This window comes from Crocuta crocuta, unplaced genomic scaffold (genome assembly GCF_008692635.1).
Source record: "Crocuta crocuta isolate KB4526 unplaced genomic scaffold, BGI_CrCroc_1.0 scaffold381, whole genome shotgun sequence".
NCBI classification, from domain to species: Eukaryota; Metazoa; Chordata; class Mammalia; order Carnivora; family Hyaenidae; genus Crocuta; species Crocuta crocuta.
In genome coordinates this window covers 345702-368946 of record NW_027530628.1, presented here as the reverse complement: position 1 = coordinate 368946, position 23245 = coordinate 345702, and the positions used below count along the sequence as shown (strand labels likewise).

The 23245-nt window shown below is 37.6% G+C and overlaps 1 protein-coding gene across 2 annotated transcripts in view; it reads left to right on the top strand.

Moving 5' to 3' along the window:
• SPIDR (scaffold protein involved in DNA repair) overlaps nucleotides 1–23245 on the top strand; it is a 469654-nt gene that overhangs the window by 137549 nt on the left and 308860 nt on the right. For both annotated transcript variants that reach the window (XM_077768515.1, XM_077768516.1), the window contains one exon: nucleotides 14059–14303. In XM_077768515.1, the coding sequence (XP_077624641.1) occupies nucleotides 14059–14303 (245 nt within the window). The remainder of the gene's footprint in view (nucleotides 1–14058; nucleotides 14304–23245) is intronic.

Sequence of the window (23245 nt, the reverse complement as noted above, 5' to 3'; positions counted from 1 at the left end):
GAGAGAAACAGTTCTTGGCTGCTTCAGTCAGAAGGAAGCCACATCACAGAGAAGGGCAGGAGACAGACTAACCCACAGGGAAGCACAGGGGGAGGAAATAAAACCCCATAGCAGTTGGCTTGGAAAGTGAGAGAGGTGGAATTTTTTGACTTCTGGCAACCAGCAGAGCTTAAAGCCTGAGTGTTTTTTGTTTTGTTTTGTTTTTTAGGATTGTATTTTTTTTTTTTTTTTTTTAAGTAATCTCTATACCCTACCTGGGACTCTAACTTACAACCCAGAGATCAAGAGTCACATGCTCTACCAACTGAGCCAACCAGGCTCCCCTACAGCCTGAAGAGTTTTTTGTTTGCTTTGTTTTAATTTTTTTAATGTTTATTTATTTTTGAGAGAGACCTCATGAGTTGGGGAGGGGCAGAGAGAGAAGGAGATACAGAATCTGAAGCAGGCTCCAGGCTCTGAGTTATCAGCACAGAGCCTGTCACACACAGGGCTTGAACTCACAAGCCGTGAGATCATGGCCTGAGCCAAAGTCGGATCCTCAACCAACTGAGCCACCCAGGAGAACCTAAAGGCTGGAGTTTTAAAGTTTAGCAGGCTTGTTTGGGATAGAACCCAGAGGGCACTATACTGCTCTTGGGAGTGAAGGCTGGCAAACAATCCACATACATAAAGCATGGAAACAGTGATCTGAAGAATGCCTGGGGCATGCAGTAGGGAGGTTATTTACTCACTTCATAGCATGTCCCAGAAAGGCAGTGTTCACAGAGAGATCCCTCCAGGAGCAAAGGACTGGCTGTGCCATTTTCCTTCCCCTACTCCACAGCATAAGCATAGAGCCACCTGTGGGAACCAGCACAGTGCTGACACTTGCTACCTTACATGCTTACAAGCCCATCCCAACTCCCTCCATATGCCACCCCCCCACGGTCTGGCAGAACCACCCTTCCTAGTCTTGTTTGACTCAGTCTTGGTGCCACAAGTCCCTCCTCCCAGAGACAGGCCTAAGCCCCTGCTCACACTGCATCTGGCAGCAGTGGTGACTGGTCTCATTTCACAAGCAGACCAGAGGATACTTAGTTAAAACATAACACATTCAGGCAAGGGACCAGATGCCTCCCATAGTAGGCAAAGAAAGACTCTGGAGACAACTGGCCTGAAGGACAGTGGCCAGGACAAATCAGCAGAGCACACACAGCACACATTGGAGACATGCCTAGAAACACCAGGCCCTGGGAAACAGCGTACAATACATGGTAGGGCACTAGAGGACCTCTTCTTTATAAGGCCATTACCCTCATGAACAGGAGACATAGCTGACTTTTCTAACACACATAAACAGGCACAGAGACATAGACAAAGTGAGAAGACAGAGAAATTTATCCCAAATGGAAGAATGGAACAAGACCATGGCTAGAGATCTAAGTGAAACAGATATGAATAACATGCCTGGTGTAGTATTTAAAGCAATAATCGTAAGGATACTCACTGGACTTGAGTGGAAGACTCTTAACACAGAGATAAGAAATAGCATAGCAGAAATAAAGGAGTCAGTAAATGAAATGAGAAACATGCTGGATGGAATGAAGAGCAGGCTGGAAGAAGCAGAGGAATGAAGTAATGACCTAGAGGACAGAATAATGGAAAGTAATCAAGCAAAACAAAAGAGAAAAAAGATTAATACAAAATGAGAACAGACTGGAGTTGTGGAGAACTCACTGACTTCATCAAACATAGTAACAATATCACAGGAGTCACCAAAGAAGAGAGAAAAGAGGACCAAAAATTTATTTGGAGAAAAAATAGCTGAAAACTTCTTTAATCTGGAGAAGGAAACAGATATCCAGACCCAGGAGGCACAAAGAGCTCCCCACAAAAGTCAACAAAAACAGATCCACACCAACACATATTCTAGTTAAAATGGCAAAATATAGCAATAAAGAAAAAGAATTAAATGCAGCAAGACAAAGTTAACATATAAGGTAAACCCCATAAGGCTAGCAGGGGATTTTTTAACAGAAACTTTGCAAGGTGGAAGGGAGTGGCATAATATATTTCAAAATGCTGAATGGGAAAAGTCTGCAGCCAAGAATACTCCATTGTACAAGGCTATTATTCAGAATGGAAGGAGAAATAAAGATTTTCCTAGATAGGGGCGCCTGGATGGCAGGTTGTTAAGTGTCCGACTCTTGATTTTGGCTCAGGTCATGATTTTATGGTTGTGAGACAAGCCCCCCCCCCCATAGGGCTCCATGCTCACAGCACAGAGCCTGCTTGGGATTCTCTCTCTCTCTTCCTCTCTCTGCCCTTCCCCTGCTCATGCATGACGTCTCTCTCTCCAAATAAAGATTTAAAAAAAACCCCAACATTTCCCAGACAAAAACTAAAGAAGTTTGTGATCACTAAACTAGTCCTGCAGAAATATTAATGGGGACTCTTAGAGGGGAAAGAAGAGATAAAAAGTGACAGTATAAATGTAGGAAACACAAAAGCAGTAAAAATGAATATTTCTGTTAAAAATATCAGGGAACTCACAAAATAAGAGGATGTAAAATATGACCACATATACCAAAAACATGGGAAGGAGAGGCAGAAATAATGAGTTCAAAATTAAATGATCATTAACTTAGTACAGAGTGCTATATGCAGAAGAAGTTATATGCAAACCTAGTTGTAATCAAATAAGAAAAACCACTAATAAATATACAAAGAAAAAGGAGAAAGAACTCCAAATATATCACTAAACAAAACCAGCACACTATGAAAGACAAGGAAGGATCAGAGAAAATCTTCAGAAACAACCACACAACAAAATCACAATGAATACATATTATCAATAATTACTTTGAATGCTAATGGACTAAACTTTCAAAAGATTTCTAGGGTGACAGGATGCATAAAAATACAAGACCCATCTGTTTGCTGCCTACAGAATACTCATTTTAGACCTAAAAACACCTGCAGATTGAAAGTGAGGGGATGGGGAAACATTTATAATGTAAATGGATGTCAAAAGAAAGCAGGAGTAGAAACACTTATATTCAACAAAGTAGAATTTAAAACAAAGACTATAACAAGAGACAAAGGACATTATATAGTAATAAAGGGAACAATCCAACAAGAATATCTAACAATTGTATATATGCACCCCACCATAGCAGCACCCAAATACATGTAACAGTTAATAGCAAAAGAATTAATTGAAAATAATAGAATAATAGAAGAGGCTTTAACACTCCACTCACATCAGCAGGCAGATCATCTAAACAGGAAATCAACAAGAAAACAGTGGCCTTCAGTGACACACTGAGCCAGATGAATTAAACAGATATATTCAGAACATTTCATCCTAGAACAACAGAATATACATCCTTTTCTGGAGACTATTGCATATTGAATAGTCTCCAGAATAGGTTACATATTAGGCCACAAAACAAGCCTCAACAAAGTCAAAAAGATCAAGGTCAACAATGCATCTTTTTTAAAAGACCACAATGCTGTGAAACTGGAAATCAACCACAAGAGAGACTCCATAAAGACCATGAATGGGTCATTTGAGAAATCACAGAAATAAAGTACATGGAAACAAATGCAAATGAAAACAGAACAGTCCAAAACCTTTGTGCTGCAGCAAAAATGGTACTCAGAGGGAAATTTATAGCAACACAGGCTTAACACATGAAGCAAAAATGATCTCAAATAAAACAACCTAATCTTACACCTACATGAGCTAGAAAAAGAATAATAAACAAAACCTGAAACCAGCAGAAAGAAGAAAATAGTAATAAAGATTGGAGCAGAAATAAATGATATATAAAAATTTTTAAATGATAGAACAGACCAATGAACCAGGAACTCATTCTTTGAAAAAAATCAATAAAATTGATGAACCTCTAGCCAGACATATCAAAAAGAGAAAGGACCCAAATAAATAAAATCACAAATGAGAGGAGAACTAACAACCAATGCTACAAAAATACAAATAATTTGAACATTATGAAAAAATATATACCTATTGAATAAGCTTGAAGAAATGGATAAATTCCTAGAAACATATAAACTCCCAAAACTTTAATCAGGAAGAAACAAAACTTGAACAGACTGATACCCAGGAAAGAAATTGAATCAGTAATCAAAAAAATTCTTAACATACAAAGGTCCAGGACCAGAAACCTTCACAGGCAGATATCACCAAACATTTAAAGAAGTCTTCTCAAACTATTCCGAAAAATAGAAATGGAAGGAAAACTTCCAAATTTATTCCGAGGCCAAAGTTACCCTCAAACCAAAACCAGATAAAGACACCATTAAAAAAGAGAACTACAGACCAGTCCCGTGTCTTTGATGAAGACAAATGCAAAAATTCTCAACAAAATACAAACAGAAACAAACAGACTTCAGCAATACATTAAACAACCATTCACCACTATTGTGTGTTACTTATTCAGTATTCACAAATCAGTCAATGTGATAGATCACATCAATAATAGAAAGGATAGGAACCATATGATCATTTCAATAGATGGGAGAAAAAGCATTTGAAAAAGTATAACATCCATTCATGATAAAAACTCAAGAAAATAGGGGTAGAGGGAACATATTTCACATAATGACTATATATAAAAAATACAGAGCTAACATCATTCTTAATGAGGAAAAACTGAGAGCTTTTCCCCTCAGGTCAGGAACAAGACCAAGATGTCCATTCTCACCACCCTATTCAACATAGTACTGAAAGTCCTAGCCACGGCAATCAGGCAACAAAAAGAAGTAAAAGGCATCCAAATTGGCAAGGAAGAAGTCCAACTTTCACTATATGGAGATTACATGATACTGTATGTAGAAAAGACTCCACCAGAAAACTGCTAGAACTGATAAGTGAATTCAGGAAAGTCACAGGATACAATATCAATGTACAGACATCTCTTGCTTTTCTATACTTAAATGATGAAAAAGAAAGAGAAATTAAGAAAACTTTCCCATTTATAATTGCACCCAAAATAATAAGATACCTAGGAATAAACCTAACCAAAGAGATCAAAGACCTGTACTCTGAGAACTATAAAACACTGAGGAAAGAAATGGAAGATGACACAAAGAAATGTGAACATGTTTCATGCTCATAGATTGGAAGATCAAATAGTATTATAATGTCTATATTACCCAAAGCAATCTACACATTTAATGCAATCCCTACCAAAATACCAACAGATTTTTTCATAAAACTACTACAAATAATTCTAAAAGTTTTACGGAACCACAAAAGACCCCAAATAGCTAAAGCCATCTTGATAAAGAAAAGCAAGGTTGGAGGCATCACAATTTTGGACTTCCGGTTATATTATGAAGCTTTAGTGTTTGAAATAGCATCGTAGTGCCACAAAAACAGACACATAGATCAATGGAACAGAGTAAAGAACCCAGAAGTGAACCCTCAACTATATGGGCAAAGCAGGAAAGAATCTAATGGAAAAAAGATAGTCTCTTCAACAAATGATGTTGGGAGTCCTGGCGGCTACATGCAAAAGAATGAAACTAAACCATTTTCTTAGTTTATACACAAAAATAAATTCACAGTGGATTAGAAGCCTTAATATGAGACCTGAAACCTAAAAATCCTAGAAGAGAACACAGGCAGTAACCTCTTTTATATTGGCTGTAGCAACTTTTACTAGATATATCTCCTGAGGCCAGGAAAACAAAAGAAAAATAAATTATTGGGACTTTATCAAATTAAAAAGCTTTTGCACAGCAAAGGAAACCATCAACAAGACTAAAACACAGTCTACAGAATGGGAGAAGATATTTGCAAAAGATGTATCAGGTAAAGGGTTAGTATCCAAACTATGTAAAGAATTCAACACCCAAAAACAAATAATTCAGTTACAAAATAGGCAGAAGACATGAACATTTCTCCAAAGCAGACATCAAGATGGCCAACAGATGCATGAAAAGGTGCTCAACATCACTTATCATCAGGAAATACAAACAAAACTGCAATGAGATACCACTTCACACCTGTTAGAAATGGCTAAAATCAACAACACAAGAAACAATAGGTTATGAGGATGTGGAGCAAAAGGAACTGTCTTACACTGTTGGTGGGAATGAAAACTGGTGCAGCCACTGTAGGAAACAGTATGGACATTCCTCAAAAGGTTAAGAATAGATCTACTCTAATATTCAACAGTCGCATGACTGGATATTTACACAAGAATGTAAAGCTACTAATTCAAAGTGATACATGCACTCCTGTGTTTATACCAGCATTATTTACAATGGCCAAGACATGGAGGCAGTGCAAGTGTCCACTGATTGACGAATTGGTAAAGTGGTGGTATATATACAATGGAATGTTAATTGTATAATGAAGTCTTGCCATTTGCAGTGACACAAGTTGAGCTACATAGTATAATGGTAAGTGAAATAAGTCAGTGAGAGGAAGAGAAATACTATATGATGTCACTCATATATGGAATTTAAGAAACATAACAAAGGGGAAATAGGGAGAGAGAGAGAGAAAGAAACCAAGAAGCAGACTCTGTTAGAGAACAAGCTGATGATTAACAGAGGAAAGGGTGGGGGGGGGGGATGGGTTAAATAGGTGATGTGGATTAAGAGTGCACTTGTGATAAGCACTAGGTAATATATGGAATTGTTGAATTACTATATTATATACCTGAAAATAATATAGCACTGTTTGTTAACTATGTGGAATTAAAATAAAAACTTTAAAAAATGTGGAAGAAGATTGCTATGTTCTGAATTTTGTTTTCCTCTCCAAAATTCATATATTGAAGCCCTCTCAGTGGGATAGGATTTTATGATGGGATCCTCATGAGACAGGAGGGAGATCTCTCTTTCTCTCTCTTGCCCTTTGAGGACACAGCAAGAAAGTGGCCATCTCAAGCTAGGAAGAACTCTCTCATCAGCAGTCAAATTGACTGGCACCTTGATCTTAGACTCTCCAGCCTCCACAGATATCAATGTCTGTTTTTTAAGCCACCTATCTATGGTGCTTTGTTATGGCATCCTGAGCTAAGACAGAAATTGGTACCAAGAAGTGAGATTCTGCTATAACAAATAGCTTAAAATGTATCAGTGGTTTTCAAACTGTGTAATGAATGGAGACTGGTAGAGTTTTGAGGTACAGTGAGGGAGCTTCTAAAAGTAATTCTGGTGAGAGCCCTGACAAGGAATGATAATCTTTTGACATATTTGGTTAAGTGAAATGTATTAATTTCACCCGTTTCTTTGTATTTTCTTAATGTTGCTACTAGAAAACCTAAAATTACTTCTTCTTTAATTGGGCAGCACTGAAATAGAACTACATGTGTAAACATGGATAAATGTAAAAAACAGAATATTGACTCAAAAAATATAGGTTATTCAGAGCTGTGTTCAGAAGACACTATTTTATAATGTTACATACAATTTAAAAAATTGCAAAATAATACTATACATTGTGTGTGTGTGTGTGTGAGAGAGAGGGGGGGGTAAAATAGGATGCTAATGAAATACCAAGTGCAAGAGAGAGATACCTGTAGGAAGGGAGGAAAACAGGAGCAGGAAGAGCTACATATAATTTCAACTGAATCATTTAAAAGAAACTGTGAAGGTAAATTTGTATCCTGTTAATATTTGACATGGGGTGATAGGGTGATCAGTGTACGTATTTTTTATATCTTTTTTATACTTTTACACAAACTTGAAATATCTCATAATAGCCATTATCTTTAATTCTTTTAATATTTCTAAAAGAATTTTTCCATTTTTGGAAGCTTAAACTGAGAATTGGGAGAGTCTGTGAAATGGGAGAAACTTACCCAGAGTCACAAAACAAATAACTGAGGTGCAATTAAAAATCATCTTTCTTGTTCTAAAACTCATAGCTCTTCCTTCCCATTAATCCAATTCTGTATTATAAAGATAAAATGTAAACAGGCTTATGAACTGCAGGCTCTTTTGACCTACCTTTGTCTTTTCCCCTTCTCCCAGTGCATGCACACATACACCTCTCCACACATACGTATGCACACACCCACATGCACATGTGTGAATATGCATACACCATCCTTTCTGAAAGAATGTGTGTTCCTTACTGTTAGTCTGGGCCATAGCAGGTGTCGGGTGTTCTGTAGTCACTCTCTGTGTCCATGTGAAGAGACTTCGTACACAGTCTTCGGGGATTATCAGCTCAAGGAGAGCTCAAAACACGATATGCTAAAGTGATAGTTTCTAGCTATCTTTTCCTAAAGGTGTTTGTTATTCCTTTTTTGTTTTTTCTCAGAATGCCTACATGAACAACATATGAGTTGTTCTGCTGGTTAAAGTATTGCTTGTGTCTTTGATTGGCTACTAAAGACATTTGTTGTATCACTCGTTGCCCTGTATATAGAGATCCTCTTATAAATCAAGAAAAAAAACTTTATGGGAAAATAAATGCAATCTTAAAAACATATAAGACTTAAAACCTAATGCTTTCATTAACTACTGGAAAGGCTAAAAATAATAGCTAAAATTAACTAAATGCTTAATGTGTTAAGCATTATTACATCTCCAATTTGTAGATGAGGAAACAAGCCATAGTGAAATTAAGTAAATTGCCTAAGGTAATCAGCTAGTGAGGGGCAGGGCTGAGGCAGAGACAGTGTTGGGGTCAGATCCTGCCTTTATTGATTAAAGATTTTTTAAGCTATGCTACCCCAAGTGATCTTTCTTTTCCACACATATATCTGCTATATGCCCAATGAATTTGGAATTATCCATATATTGCTTTGTAATTTTTAGTTTAGGTATTATGTGTTTCAGTTTTGAAATTGATTTGCAAGTATGCAAGAGCAAGGACACACTTGAAAATTTACTTGAATTAGCTATAGCAGCTTAGGGAGCATGTAGGTAGTAGGCTTTCAATATATTCTTACATATTAGCTAGTTCTTATTAAATTTGTGACTGCCTAAACCAAAACTACGTAAAATTGATTGTCATGGATTGATGTCAAGAAATTCCAAAGTACTACCTAAACTTCTGTTAAATCTTACCAATCTTACTGCTGCTAAATTCTTCTTTGAGGAAATTCATTTAAATTTTGTGGTTGTGGTTGGAGGATAGACTAGAGTCTGGAGTACACTTTTATTTTCCATATTTTAACTTAAATTTTGTCATACAAGTTGTGCATAGTTAAGCAAATGTATCTTTTTATGCTGTCCTTTCTACTTTTGAAAGAAATTAAAATAGACATTTCCAAACTTCCCGAAAGAATGATCAGGGCTCCTATTTTCACCTCACCTTTCATTTATTCCTTTTTTTGTTGGTTTTTTGACTTATGTTTTTAGAACAGGTTTAGGTTTACATTAAAATCGAGAGGAAGATCTAGGGATTTGCCATATACTTCTTGCCCTGACATATACATAGCCTCTCACATTATCAACATCACTTACCAGAATGGTGCATTTGTTACAATTGATGAACCTGCATTGATGCATCAGAATCACCTAAAGTCCATAGTTTACCTTAAGGTTTACTCTTGGTGTTGTCCATTCTTTGGATTTGGACAAATGCATAATGACATATACTCATCATTATAATATCATACTGAGTATTTTCATTGTTTAAGATTACTTTTTGCTCTGTCTATTCATCTCCTATAACCCCTGGCAACCAGTGATTTTTTGTAGTGTCCGTAGTTTTGTTTTTTCCAGAATGTAATATAGTTGGAATCATACAGTATGTAGCCTTTTTTGATTGGCTTCTTTTACTTAGTCATATGCCATTTAAGGTTCTTCTATGTTTTTTTTCATGGGTTGATAGCTCACTTCTCTACAGTGCTGAATACTATTCCATTATGTGAATGTACCACAGTTTATTCATTCACTTACTGAAAAACATCTTGGTTGCTTCCACATTTTGGCAGTTAGGAGTAATTGCACATCTGTGTGCAGGTGTTTACATGGACATAAGTTTTAAGCTCCTATAGATAAATACCAAAGAGTGTGATTGCTGGATTGTATGGTAAGAGTATATTTAGTAAGAAACCTCTGACTGTCTTCTAAAATGGCTGGACCATTTTTCACCATTTATTCTTCATAGCACACTATTTCCAAGGTCCCATAGGTTTCTTATATCTGTGCAATCACTTTTTTCTCAAATCCAAAAGCTTTTCTGTCTTTTCTCACCTGAATACAGCTTAAATGTTGATGGAATTCCCACAGTTCCAGCCTGGACCTTCTCTCCTCACTTTTACAGAATTTCCAGGGACAGTCTTTCCCAACTCACATAATTCCATTCACAGTTTCTATTTTGATGATTCTTGAATCCCACATCACCTTATTAAAACTCCAGACCCATAAAGACACTGACTGTTGGTCAGTTTTACCTCAGCTATTCCATAGGCATCATAAACTTAACATATTAAAAACCAAATTATATTAGCAACTACCCCTCTTCAGATTATTTCCTGAATTCTCTTTCTAGGTGAGCACATTATTTTGGTTGTTGTTCCCCAAACAGATGCTTGTGGTCTTCTTTGAGTCTGCCTTCACTTTCATTTTTCACATGTGAGCATCCTCAAGTGTAGTTACATCTCTTCCCTCAATTTGTTTCAAGTGCGCCTCTCTTATTATTGCCACTCACATCCTCTTTGTTTCCTGCTTTGATTATGAAGACCCTCTAGCTAGCTGCTTTCCCACTGGCAGGCTTTAGTACTTTCTCTCTCCCGTGTAAGAGTCTGTTCTTCAGAATGTGGTTTGGATAATCATTCCATGTTAACATCTGATTTTATTAGTCCTTGCAGAAACTGCCAGCGGTTCCCCACTATCTCAGAATAAATCCAGATGTCCTGCTATGGTTTGCAAGGTCCTCATACAGCCTCTTAATGCTGCTTGTAGATTTTCCCGCATGTGCTGTGTTCTCTCTGGCCTCATATTCGTGCTCTTCCTGTTCCTTTTCCCTGGAATGTATTTGCTCTTCCTTCTGCTTAATTATTTTACACTTAGCATTCAGCTTTAGGTGCTGTTTCTTCTTCCTTTCTCCATGTGTTTTACCTGGATTTTTTGTTCCTCTTACTTGTTCTGGTGAAGCCTGAGCAATACTCTGGTTGCAGTACTTCTACCACATTGTTCTATAACTATAGTCGTCCCCCTTATCTATGGTTTTGTTTTCCATGGTTGGCTACCATGGTCAACCACAGTCTGAAAGCAGATGATCTTCCTTCTGCCTTATCATCAGAAGGTCATTAGTAGCCTGATGTTACTTTCACATGCCAACATCATTTATCTCACTTCACCTCATTAAGTAGTCATTTTATCATCTCACATTATCATAAGAAGAAGGGTGAGTACAGCACAATAAGAGTTTGAGAGAAAGACCACATTCATATAAATTTTTTATTATATTATAATTCTATTTTATTACTAGTTAATGTTACTATTGTTAATCTCTTACTGTGCCTAATTTATAAATTAAACTTTATTACTGGTATGCATGTATGTAAAGAAGCATAGTCTTTGTAGGATACTATCTGTAGTTTCAGGCATCCACTGAGGGTCTTGGAAGTTTCCCTGCAGAGAAAGAGGTACTACTGCAGTTCATTCTGATCCTCCCTCCCCGTGAAGTGCTGCGTTGCCTTCACTTATGCATGTGAGTCTCCAACACAGGCCAAATGTGGTTGGTTAGTTGCTGACATTTTTCTAGGATAGTGGTTCATAATTGGGGGTGATTTTGTCTCCCAGGGGACATTGGCAATGTCTTAAGACATTTTTGATAGCTATGCTATCAAACCATGCTGCTCTCACTTAGTGGGTAGATGCTAGGGATGTTGCACAGCTCTACAATGCACATGAGAGCTTGCACCACATTATCCAGCCCAAAACAGCAATAGTGCTGAAGTTGAGAAACCCTGCTCTAGGATGAAGTGCAGAACTTTAGGGTACTAAATGAAAAGACTTTTCTTTTTTTTTTTAATGTTTATTTTAAAATTTTATTTCTGAGAGAGAGAGAGAGATACAGAATCTGAAACAGGCTTCAGGCCTCTGAGTTGGCTGTCAGCACAGAGCCAGATGCGAGGCTCGAACCTATGAACTGTGAGATCACGACCTAAGCCGAAGTTGGACGCTTAACCGACTGAGCCACCCAGGCGCCCCTAAAAGACTTTTCATAGTAAAAAGATGAATTGAGTTTAGAGTTCTCAAGTAATATATACAAAGTTTTAGTGTCAAGCAACTTAATTTTCACTCTAAACTGCTTTGGTTCTTTTTGTGAACTACTGTTAATATTTATTCAGAATTTGTGTGTGGGGAAAACGTGGGACTTTAGTACTTATTAATGGGTTATCAGCTACCTGCAGTAATTTAAACATGCAATTGTGAAAAGGATACTGAAACTAAGCTCTATGTTTGAGAAGTTTTTTCATTTACTTTTCTTACTTTAAATGTGCCTAGTAACAGGAAGTTTTTTGGAGATACAGGGATGAGTGATATCCTTTTTAAGCTCTTATAAAAGGATTTAATTATAAAATCTTCATAAAAGGCCAAATGTAATAAACTTTTTGTCTTATATGGATTAGCAAATGATGAACACTCTAGTGCTACCCTGCACACTCACACACCAGTGCACATGCACACACTTGTAACCACCAACATTAACCCTCATATATTTGTATTCTCCTCACATTCTTTAGCCAAGTGTCTTCTATAGTGCCATGGACACAGTCCTTGTTGATCCATCAAAATAGGCTCCCCATGAGGGACCCCATGCCTTTACTACAAATTGACCAGGGATCCATTTCAACTAAATGAACTGTTTTCATTTAAGAAATTTCAAATTTTGGGGGCGCCTGGGTGGCTTAGTTGGTTAAGCGTCCGACTTTCGCTTAGGTCATGATCTCGCGGTTCGTGGGTTCGAGCCCTGCATCGGGCTCTGTGCTGACTGCCAGCTCGGAGCCTGGAGCCTGTTTCGGTCTGTGACTCCCTCTCTCTCTGACCCTCCCCTGCTCACACTGTCTCTCTCTCTCTCCTAGAAATAAATAAAACATTAAAAAAAATTCTTTAAAAGAAATTTCAAATTTTGTGTAAATATTCAATTAGAAAATGTTACTAATACACTGGAAAATTAGAATGTCAAAGGATAAATTATTTGCTGTCATTAGAACAAAACAGGACTGACTTGCAAAACCAAGTAATGGGAAAATAAAATACCTCCCATACATAAATAATTTAGTGTGTGCCTAGGCAAAGACAGAAGATATCATAGAAAAAGTTTTGATTCTTCTCTCCAGGATTGGCTGTGTAATATGATCTCCTGTTTTTATAATCCAGTTTTTTTTGCGGGGGTGAGGTGGTATGCAAAAGCATTTTATTTTTTTATAATCCAGTTTTCAAAAAAAATAGTAATTAGAATTCTGAGTAGGAGAAAATAAAAAACATTTTAGGAAATGGTAGGAAAAAGCAGCAACAACTCATTTCTTAAAAAGTACCTGTTGATATTAGCCATTTGAAACTCATCTCTTGAAAATATTATATTGCAGTTGTGCTAGAAAAGTCAAGTTTATGTCTTTATCCTGGGAGACTCCTTTGGTAAGCTAAGTGGTTACACTTGAAGAGGCAATTTTCTTTGTATTTGGTTTATTACAAAGAGCATTATTTTTCCCACATTAAATTTCAAAATCCAAAAAGTACTTTTTTTCCAATAGGTATTAGATTACAACGATTATCATCAGCCATTTAGGTTGATATAACTAGTTCAGTTTTTGAGACGGACTGTATATGGGGCACATTTCTTTTAGTTTACCAAATATTTCAGTGAAATATTTGCACTGAATATGGTGGATTTTATGAGCTATATTTGGCTTACAACTGGCTTAACACCCCCTTGTGTTTGTGTATGTGGCTTTTTATACTTTGGAGTTTGCGTCAAAATAAAAGTTTAACCTACAAATAACTGTATTTACAAAGTTGTATCAATGAATATAAACAGAATAGAATGGAATAACAGGTGTATGTAAATATGGACTTGAATAAAGAGTTCTTCAAATTTAATTGCATTTCTCTTAATTTTTTTTTCAGAGAAGTTCTACTGAAATTCTGGAATATTCATCAGAGAGTGAAAAGGAAGATGACTCAGAGAATGTCTTGTTCATTGATTCAGAATCCTCTCCCAAAAACCACATGGATTTTGGATCTGATGTTAGAGAGGTAAAGGAGAGACCAGTAAGGCAGAAGGTGAAATCTGCAGAGACCACTTTGTACGCACTCCGGAAGCAGACATTTCCCAGGACTCCAGAACCATCAGCAAAGAAGAAGCTTCTAAGGTTATATTACATCTCTTTAAATACTTGTTTAGAAAGTTGTTATCTTTCTTTAAAAATCCAAATCCCTGGGGTGCCTGAGTAGCTTAGTTGGTTAATGCCTGACTCTTGGTTTCAGCTCAGGTCATAGTTCGTGGATTTGATCCCTGGACTGGACTCTGCGCTGGTAGTATGGAGCCTCTTTGGGATTCTCTGTCGTTCCTTCTCTCTCTGCCCCTCCCCCCCCATCTCCCTCTCTCTCTCTCTCTGTTTCTGTCTCTCTCTCTCTGTTTCTGTCTCTCTCTCTCAAAGTAAATAAGTAAAATTAAAAAAAAAATCCAAGTACCTAAAATGTGAATTTATTTTATTTTATTAAAAAAAAAATTTTTTAAATTTGAATTTAAAAAAGCTTGTTTTCTTGGAGAGGAAAATTGGCAGAATAGAATTGTAAATTCAGTAAACAATTACAGAACTTCTAACTTCTGGAGATGAGTTAGGGAACTGTTTATCCCAAGCCAAGCATTTACTGTTTCAGTCATAACATGACTGCTTTTCTTAGTGGGATGGGTTGTTTTGAGTTTATCAAATTTTATTGAGCATCAGTGTTCTAGGTACTTGGACAATTATGTAAATGACAAGTAAATGACTATTCCTGTTTTTTAAAAAAAGTTATAAAGAGGAAAATATACATATATTTAAATTACTTTTACAGATACAGTTATAGAGACTATCCAAAGGAACACTTGCAAATACAAAGATGTACAAGAGAGCAAAGATACAGATAGGAAACTGGCTGGTATGTGTATGAAGAACCATAAGGGCCAGGCCATAGAGGCCTGCAAAGGGACTCAGGGTGTGCCTTATAAGAGCCATGTACCAACCCTGTGTAATACATGGTCTCTTTGTGTTTTAAATTAGAACAAAACAATGAAAATAAGATTTCTTTGAAAGTGAGAACTTGTGGGAAGCAGTGCCACAGTCAAGAGTTTCAAGGAAAAAGGAGTTTTCAGTAGAAAGAGTAATGTGGCAGTGAAAAGCACAGGTTTTGGATCTGTTTAGGAAATGTTTACATAAGGAGGGGGAGGCTGTGATATACTGAGAACCCAATGGCACAGGAGTGGGGACAGTGCTGTGAGTTCTAAGCCTGGGACTTGAGGTAAGAGGTCGAATGTAGAGATTAGCTGCTGGTGGCTTAAAAGGGATCTTGGGTCCAAAGAGACATCAGATGAAAGGTGAGGCCTATTTAGAAAATAATGGGGAGGACCCAGTAGAGACAGAGCAGTTGGGAATAATTGCTCTGTCAGTGTCCAGGAAAAGGAAGTAGGGGAGGGCAGGCAGGGGAGGAGAGTCCTGTCTTAAGCATAGGAGTAGAGGGAAGAGCATAAGGATGTGACAGAGTCTAGCGGGATGTAGTAAGGTGAGTTTATTGATGCTTATTCACCATATGTGTATGTTTATAACATAAAATAACTCAGAAGATCTTATGCCCAGAGTGGAGATATTAAAGACTCAAAAGAGAATGGTGGTGGTTTGTAATAGTCTTTGGAAAGAACAGGAAAGGAAGACAATTAGAGGGATCTGAATGTCCTTGTTTTTGAAGTTAATGCCACGTAATTACAGAAAGCCATGTCCTTAGCCCTACTGAGGGCCTACTATGTGCTGAGCACTGTTGTATGTCCTGTGTTAGGAGAATGTATGATGTATGATGAAGACCCAAGATGTAAAGTGGAAGTAATGTCAAAAGGAGATAAACTTTATGGAAAGAAAGCAGAAAAGGGGATCAAGACTGGTCAACTGGTGTGGGGAAGGGCATTTTGTAGAGCTGACATTGTCTGATATGAGGCAAGAGGGTGGTACAGGGGATCAGATAGATTTGTTTTGTTTTCTTTTCTTGATGAGAAAATCATGAGGTTTCCCCCCTCTCCTCTGAGGGAGGGAATTGTTAGCCTCTTACTTTCTCTATTGTAAAATGACCATATACATTCTTTGTACAGTTGATATACTGAGTCTGAGTTTTTATTATTGTTTTGCTTCTATACTTTCAAACAAAAATTGTAGGTTTTTTCCCACTAACTTTCTGTTTGGTATTGAATTATTTTGTATGTGTGTAGATGTATTTGGCAAGAATGCGTGAAGGTTTCTAGTTTGTGTGGTTAGTTCTATCACTTGTTCATATTGTATCACTCCACCTCCCCCATTACTTTTTAGAGTAGAATGTTTGTCTGCATTTTAGTAGTAATAAATCTTTTACATTTATTGTATTCTTTTTTTCCTTTTAGTTTTATGAAAATATAAATGATATAAAGCACTGTTTAAGGTGCGTAGTGTAATGTCTTGACTTACATATATTGTGAAATGATGACCACGATAAGTTTAGTTAACATCACCTCATACAGATACCAAGAAAAAAAGAAAACAAAAGGTTTTTTTTTTCCTTTTGGTAAGATCTTTTAGGGTCTACTCTCTTACCAGCTTTCCAATATACCATACAGCAGTGTTAATTAACCATCGTCCTCTGTATGTCATACGTTACATGTCCAGTACTAACTTATCACTGGAAGTTTGCACTCTTTGACCACTTTCCTCCAGTTCTGTCCCCCCACTGCCACCTCTGGTTACCACAATTCTGATCTTTTTCTCTGTGAGCTTGTGTTGTTTTTGTTGTGGTTGTTGTTGTTGTTTCAGAATTCCACATATAAATGAGATCATACAGTATGTATCTTTCACTGTCTTGATTTATTTAACTTAACATATTGCCCTCAAAGTCCACCCATGTTGTCATGAATGACAGGAGTCCCTTCTTTATTGTGGCTGAATAATATTCCTGTGTGTGTGTGTGTGTGTTGTATACATACATACACACCACATTTTTTTTATTCATCTATCTGTCAATGGACTCCAGTTGTTTCCATATTTTGGCTATTGTAAATAATGCTACAGTGAACATATGGGTGCAGACCTCTTCAACATAGTGATTTCATTTCCTTCAGATATATATTCAGCGGTGGAATTGCTGGATCATACAGTGGTTCTATTTTTAATTTTTTGAGGAACCACTATACTGTTTTCTGTAGTGACTGCACCAACTTACATTCCCACCAACAGTGCACTAGAGTTTTTTTCTCCATATCTTAATAAGAATTTGTTATCTCTTGCCTTTTTGATGATAGTCACTCTAACAAGTGTGAGGCAGTATCTCATTGTGATTTGATTTGCATTTTCTTAAAGATTAGTGATGTTGAACACTTTTTCCTATACCTGTTTGTCATTTAAATATCTTCTTTAAAAAATGTCTATTTAGATTCTTTGTCCATTTTAAAAATTGTATTTGTGTGTGTGTATTTTGCTATTGAGTTGTACAAATTCCTTTATATATTTTGTATATTAACTCCTTATCAGGTATGTGATTTGCAAATATTTTCTCTTATTCTGTAGGCTGCCATTTTATTTTGATTATTTCTTTTACTGTGCAGAATCTTTTAGTTTGTGGTAGTCCTACTTGTTTACTTTTCATTTTATTCCTTGGGGGTTAAGTGCCATATCCAAAAAAATTATTGCCAACACACATGTCAAGGAGCTTTTTTCCTATGTTTTCTTCTAGAAGTTCTGTGGTTTCATGGGTTAACTTTTTAAATCCATTTTGAGTTAATATTTGTGAGTATTGTAAGAAATAGAGGTCTAGTTTCATTGTTTTACATGTAAATATCCAATTTTCCCAGCACCATTTATTGAAGATACTGTCTTTTCTCCATTGGGTATCCTTGGCTCCCTTATCAAATTTTAGTTGACTGTGTATATGTGGGTTTATTTTTGTGCTTTGTATTCTGTTCCATTGGTCTATATGTCGGCTTTTACTCCAATACCATCCTGTTTTGATTGGTATAGCTTTATTTTATAGCTTGAAATCAGCAATTGTGATGTCTCCCACTTTGTTGTTCTTTCTCAGGATTGCTTTGGGTATTTGGGGTTTTTGTGGTTCCATACAAATTTTAGGATTGCTTTTACTATCTTTGTGAAAATGCCGTTGGAATCTTGATAGGGATTGCATTGAATCTATAGATGGCTGTATGTTGCGGACGAAATGACACAAAGGACAAGACACACACAAAAGACAGACACAGACACAACTCCGGCCGGAGGAACAATTCTACGCAAGCCCCTCTTGCGGTTTATTTTATACCCCGGTAACTGGATACAAACTGAAATCTACAAGATGCATTCCTTTACCAATTAAGGGCAAGTAGCCAAACACATTTCAAGGACAGGGGGGAGCAAAGGGAGGAAGCGACCACAACATGTTTACTAAGAGGCCTGCTCACAACTCCAGCCTTCTCCTTACTTCTAAGGAGGGCATGTTCCCTCGTTTGCGAGCGGACCATTAAACTTGGATATTGTGTGCAGGCCTCCTGGCAGAGCACCCTGTTTGCAGGCATGCTTTGCCCAGGCAGGGAGCCCCGTGTGCAGGCATATCCCTGCGTCCCTAACCACGCTTTCTTGTGGTCACTGTCGGGCTCCCACACTGTAGGTAGTTGTGGACATTTTAACAATATTAATTCTTCCAATCCATGAACGTGGGATATCGTTCTATATATTTGTGTTGTCTGCAATTTTTTTCATCATGATTCTATATACAGAAAAGCCTAGGGGCGCCTGCGTGGCTCAGTTGGTTGAGTATCTGACTTTGGCACAGGTCACGATCTCATGCTTCATGGGTTCAAGCCCCACGTTGGGCTTTGTGCTGACAAGTCAGAGTCTGGAGCTTGCTTCAGAGTCTATGTCTCTACCTTCTCTCTCTGCCACTCCCCTGAGCAAGCTTGAGCAAGCTCTGTCTCTCAAAAATGAATAAACATTAAAAAATTAAAAAAAAAAAAAAGCCCAAAGGCTCCCATTAAAAACTGTTATCTCTAAGCAATGAATTCAGTAAATTGCAGGATATGAAATTAACACATAAAAATCAGGAGCAGATCTGTATATACAGTAGCAGCAAATCAACAGAAAAATAAATTGAAAAGACAGTCTCATTTACAATATCATCAAAACACTAAAATAGGAATAAATTTAACCAAGGAGATGAAAGAGCTCTACCCTGAAAACTATAAGACATTGATGAGAGAAATCATGAGGCCTTTGGCCATGTTCAGTTGGACATTATATATTTTAATAGGCTATGGGTCTGAATTTTAGTGACAGTGCTGGTGCTGAATGTAGGCTTCCATGTCCAGATGGTTTTTAAAGCACCAGCAGGGTCAATTTGCAGGAGATCAAATGCAGATTGAAAGGATAATGTCTATCTAAAGCTTGAGCCCTAGGCATTCTGCAGTAGTTGGGGTCCAGAGGAGGAGACTGCTGTGGGAGGAATCAAATCTAAGAGAGTGTAGTGTCCTGGAAGTCAAGTAAAGATGTGTCTTTGAGGAGGAAAAAGGGCAATGAACTGTGGTGGATGCTGCTGGGTTTGCACTCTGGAAGGGGAGGAATGTAGGGCTTTCTCGGTAATATGGTTGGGCTCAGCCAGATTGCTGTGGGTTTAAGAGAGAATGGAAAAAGAGAAACTAACGACAGCATGAATAGAAAATTCTTTGTTGGACTTTTGACTTAAGATATGTAGAAAACTCGTTGTTAATTGGAAGAAATGGGAGGATTGAAGTTTCTGTTTTATGGGTAGGAATTACAGCATGTGTTATATATTGATGGGAAAGGTTCTCAGCAGGGGAAAGAGAGGTTAACTATGGCATTATGTCTGACTTGGTAAAAGGAGTATGCAAATGAAAGGGGATGCTGCAGGAGCATAGATAGTCATCCACGGACAGATGCAAGGCAGTCTTCTCAGGTGCAAGCAGCTATATGTGGCAGTGGGAACTCCGTTCTTTCTAATCACTTCAATTTTGTCAGTGAAATGGGAAGTGACTTCATCAAATCAGCTGAGACCAAGGACAAGGAGATAGCATTGAAGGAATGAGGATAGAGAGTAGATGACTAGTCTTGTAGTGGGGGAGTGAGTAGACAAAGGATATGCATTAGGATTGTCTGGCAGCATAAGGTTCTGTTGGGAATTGCCCTTATGAATTGAATTTGGGATCAACCAGTTAGTCTGGATTGAACTGTGGGGCTGCAAATGTGGAGCAGGCAGAATGAAATTGTTCAGTAAGTAAATGAAAGCAGTCTATAGGTTCCATGAAGTGATTGTAATATTGGACAATGAAATCTAGACTGGGTGAAGGTCAGGAAAAGAACATGAATGGTATAGAGTACAAAGAGATGGAGTGGGACCAACCTATTCTAGATTGGGAAGAGGTTGGTCAAATACTTTTAAAGTGCTGATGCTAGAGTTAGTGAGCCTGACAAGTAAGAATGGAAGGTGCTCAGACTTGAATTAGTGGAGGCAAGCAGTTTGCAACTTCAGGATTTAGAGAATGAATGGGGCAGATGAGTAGCTGAGGTGAGGTGGAGGAGGACTTCAGCAATGGGGAGGTTGATGTATTGGAATCCTGGTAGATACTGAAATCAGTAAGACTGTTGGCCTAAAGCCCAAAGATAAGGCATCCAAGGGATGGCTGGTCCAGCCCTGGAGCTGCTTGCTCCTGGGTTAGGGATGGACTATTCCTCTCTATGCTTCACAGCTGTAGTATAAGGGAAGGTGTAAAATTGTAAGCCTCTGTAAAGAGCAAGACTGTCCCTTCCTGGCCCTCCGTGTCTATTGTGTGGAACGGAGAGGAGAGATGGCAGTTGCAGTTCAAGATCACAGCCAGGGAGCCCTCAGAGGAAGAGTAAAAAGATGAAAGAAGCATTCAGAGAAGTTGAGAACACAGAGCTTTTGCTAATGACTGAAGCAACTCCAGCAATATGCAAATGATTGTTTTCTTCTTGTGATTTCTTAGTGACAACTAAATAAGAGATATACAGGGGCGCCTGAGTGGCTCAGTCAGTTGAGTGTCTCACTCTTGATTTCAGCTTAGGTCATGATCTCCTGTTTGTGTGATTGAGCCCCACATTAGGCTCCCACTATTCATTGCAGAGCTTGCTTAAGATTCTCTCTCCCTTTCTCTCTGCCTGTCCCTCGCTCTGGGGTGTGTGCACATGCTCTCTTTCTCTCAAAAATAAATAAGCATTAAGTGAGGGATGTCTGTTTTGTGGTCATTCCTTCAAAGTTAATGTGTTTACATATTAAAAATGAGTTTGATGTGATTGGGGTTGTCAGTCTCAGGCATTCAAACTGAAAGACAATAGGAGGCAGCTTTGCTAAACTGACTAGAATAGCTTATAATTGCCCATGATGACAGTTTGCTGACTTCCTTCTGAAGCAGGGGAAAAGGTAACATATTTTGATTCATATGCTGTTTTGTAATGAAAGCACTGGAGCATCATGCTTAGGAAACTCTCTTAGCTAGTTATCTAATAAGGATCAAAGAAACAGTTTTGCATTAAAATATTTGGTTCGTTGAAGTGAACTCTTATGAAAATGTTGAGAATACTGATGTCCTGATAATCCTCACAAAGATCACCCCCCAAAAAACCCCCAATTACTGACTTTTGTCATAAAGGACAACAGAGTACCTGACAAAGTGCTGCTAAAGAAAAATACAGGTCTGGGCATCAGGGTGGCTCAGTTGGTTAAGTGTCTGACTTTGGGTCAGATCATGATCTCATGGTTTGTGGGTTCAAGGAAGGCCTGCATCAGGCTGCTCACTGCTTTAAGTGCAGAGCCTGCTTTGGATCCTCTGCCCACCTCTCTCTCTGCCCCTCCCCCACATGCACTCTCTCAAATATGAACAAACATTAAAAAAAGAAAAATACAGGTGTAAGTAATAGATTTTCCTTATTTAGAATGAATGTAGCAGTGATTAAAAGAATTGTTACTTTTGTTTGTTTGTTTTTAACCAGATAATGGCTCACTAGCAAGTATCAAGTACTTGTTGGCATTTCAAGCTTGGAGAATATTGACCTTTTTTCTTGTGTTTGCTCCATAGAGAAATGATACTCTTTGGGCTTCCTTTTTTTTTTTTTTTTAATTTTTATTTTAAGTTTATGTATTTATTTTGAGAGTGAGAAAGAAAGAGTCAGCGTGCACATGCACACTTGTGGACATGGGAGGGGCAAAAACAGAGGGAGAGAGAGAATCCCAAGCAGGCTCTGCACTGTCAGCTCAGAGCCCAACATGGGGCTCGATCCCACAAACCATGAGATCATGACATCAGCCAAAACCAGAGTTGGATACTCAATGGAGTGAGCCACCAAGGTGCCCCCCACCTTTAAAAAGTTTTTTATCTTTTTGACTAATGACTTTATTCTGTTTAAGTCATAACTAATAAAAGTCAGTGCAAAATTGTTTTTATATTTAAGTATGTTGTCAATAATAAAACCCTATCTCCCTATTCTTATGATAAAGCTATTTTTTACTTGTCTATTGTATCTAACAGAAAGCAAAACTTGAATACATTATACTACATTTATTTAAATTATTTTGTCTTCACTTTATATAGCTTATTAAAAATATTTTAATGAGCTTTTCTGGGAAATGTTGGAATATTTTTTAATCATTATTCTTTTTCACTTCATATTGTTTTTGTAGAAATGTTTAGCCCTGTTGAATTGATGCCAAGAATATTTTCAGATAGGTTACCAATCAATTTTTTAATATAAAAGATAATTAGAATATCTTAACTTGGTTAGTGAATTTTTTATTCTGCATTGGAGTTTTGGTTTTTATCTGTGAATAGCTTTGCTGACTATATTGACAAGAGCCATTTGGAGGCCCTGATCCAAGATGGCAATATAAGAACCTCTTGGACTCCCTTTTCCCATGGACATGCCAAATCTGTAGCTACACGTGAAGCAGTTCCCCCTGAAAGAAATCCAGAAATTGAGTGACTCCTGTACACTGGATGAATTAGAAAATAGCCACATTGAAATAGGTAGGAAAGGGTAACACACAGTCTAGCCATAAATCCCATCCCAGGCATAGTGACATA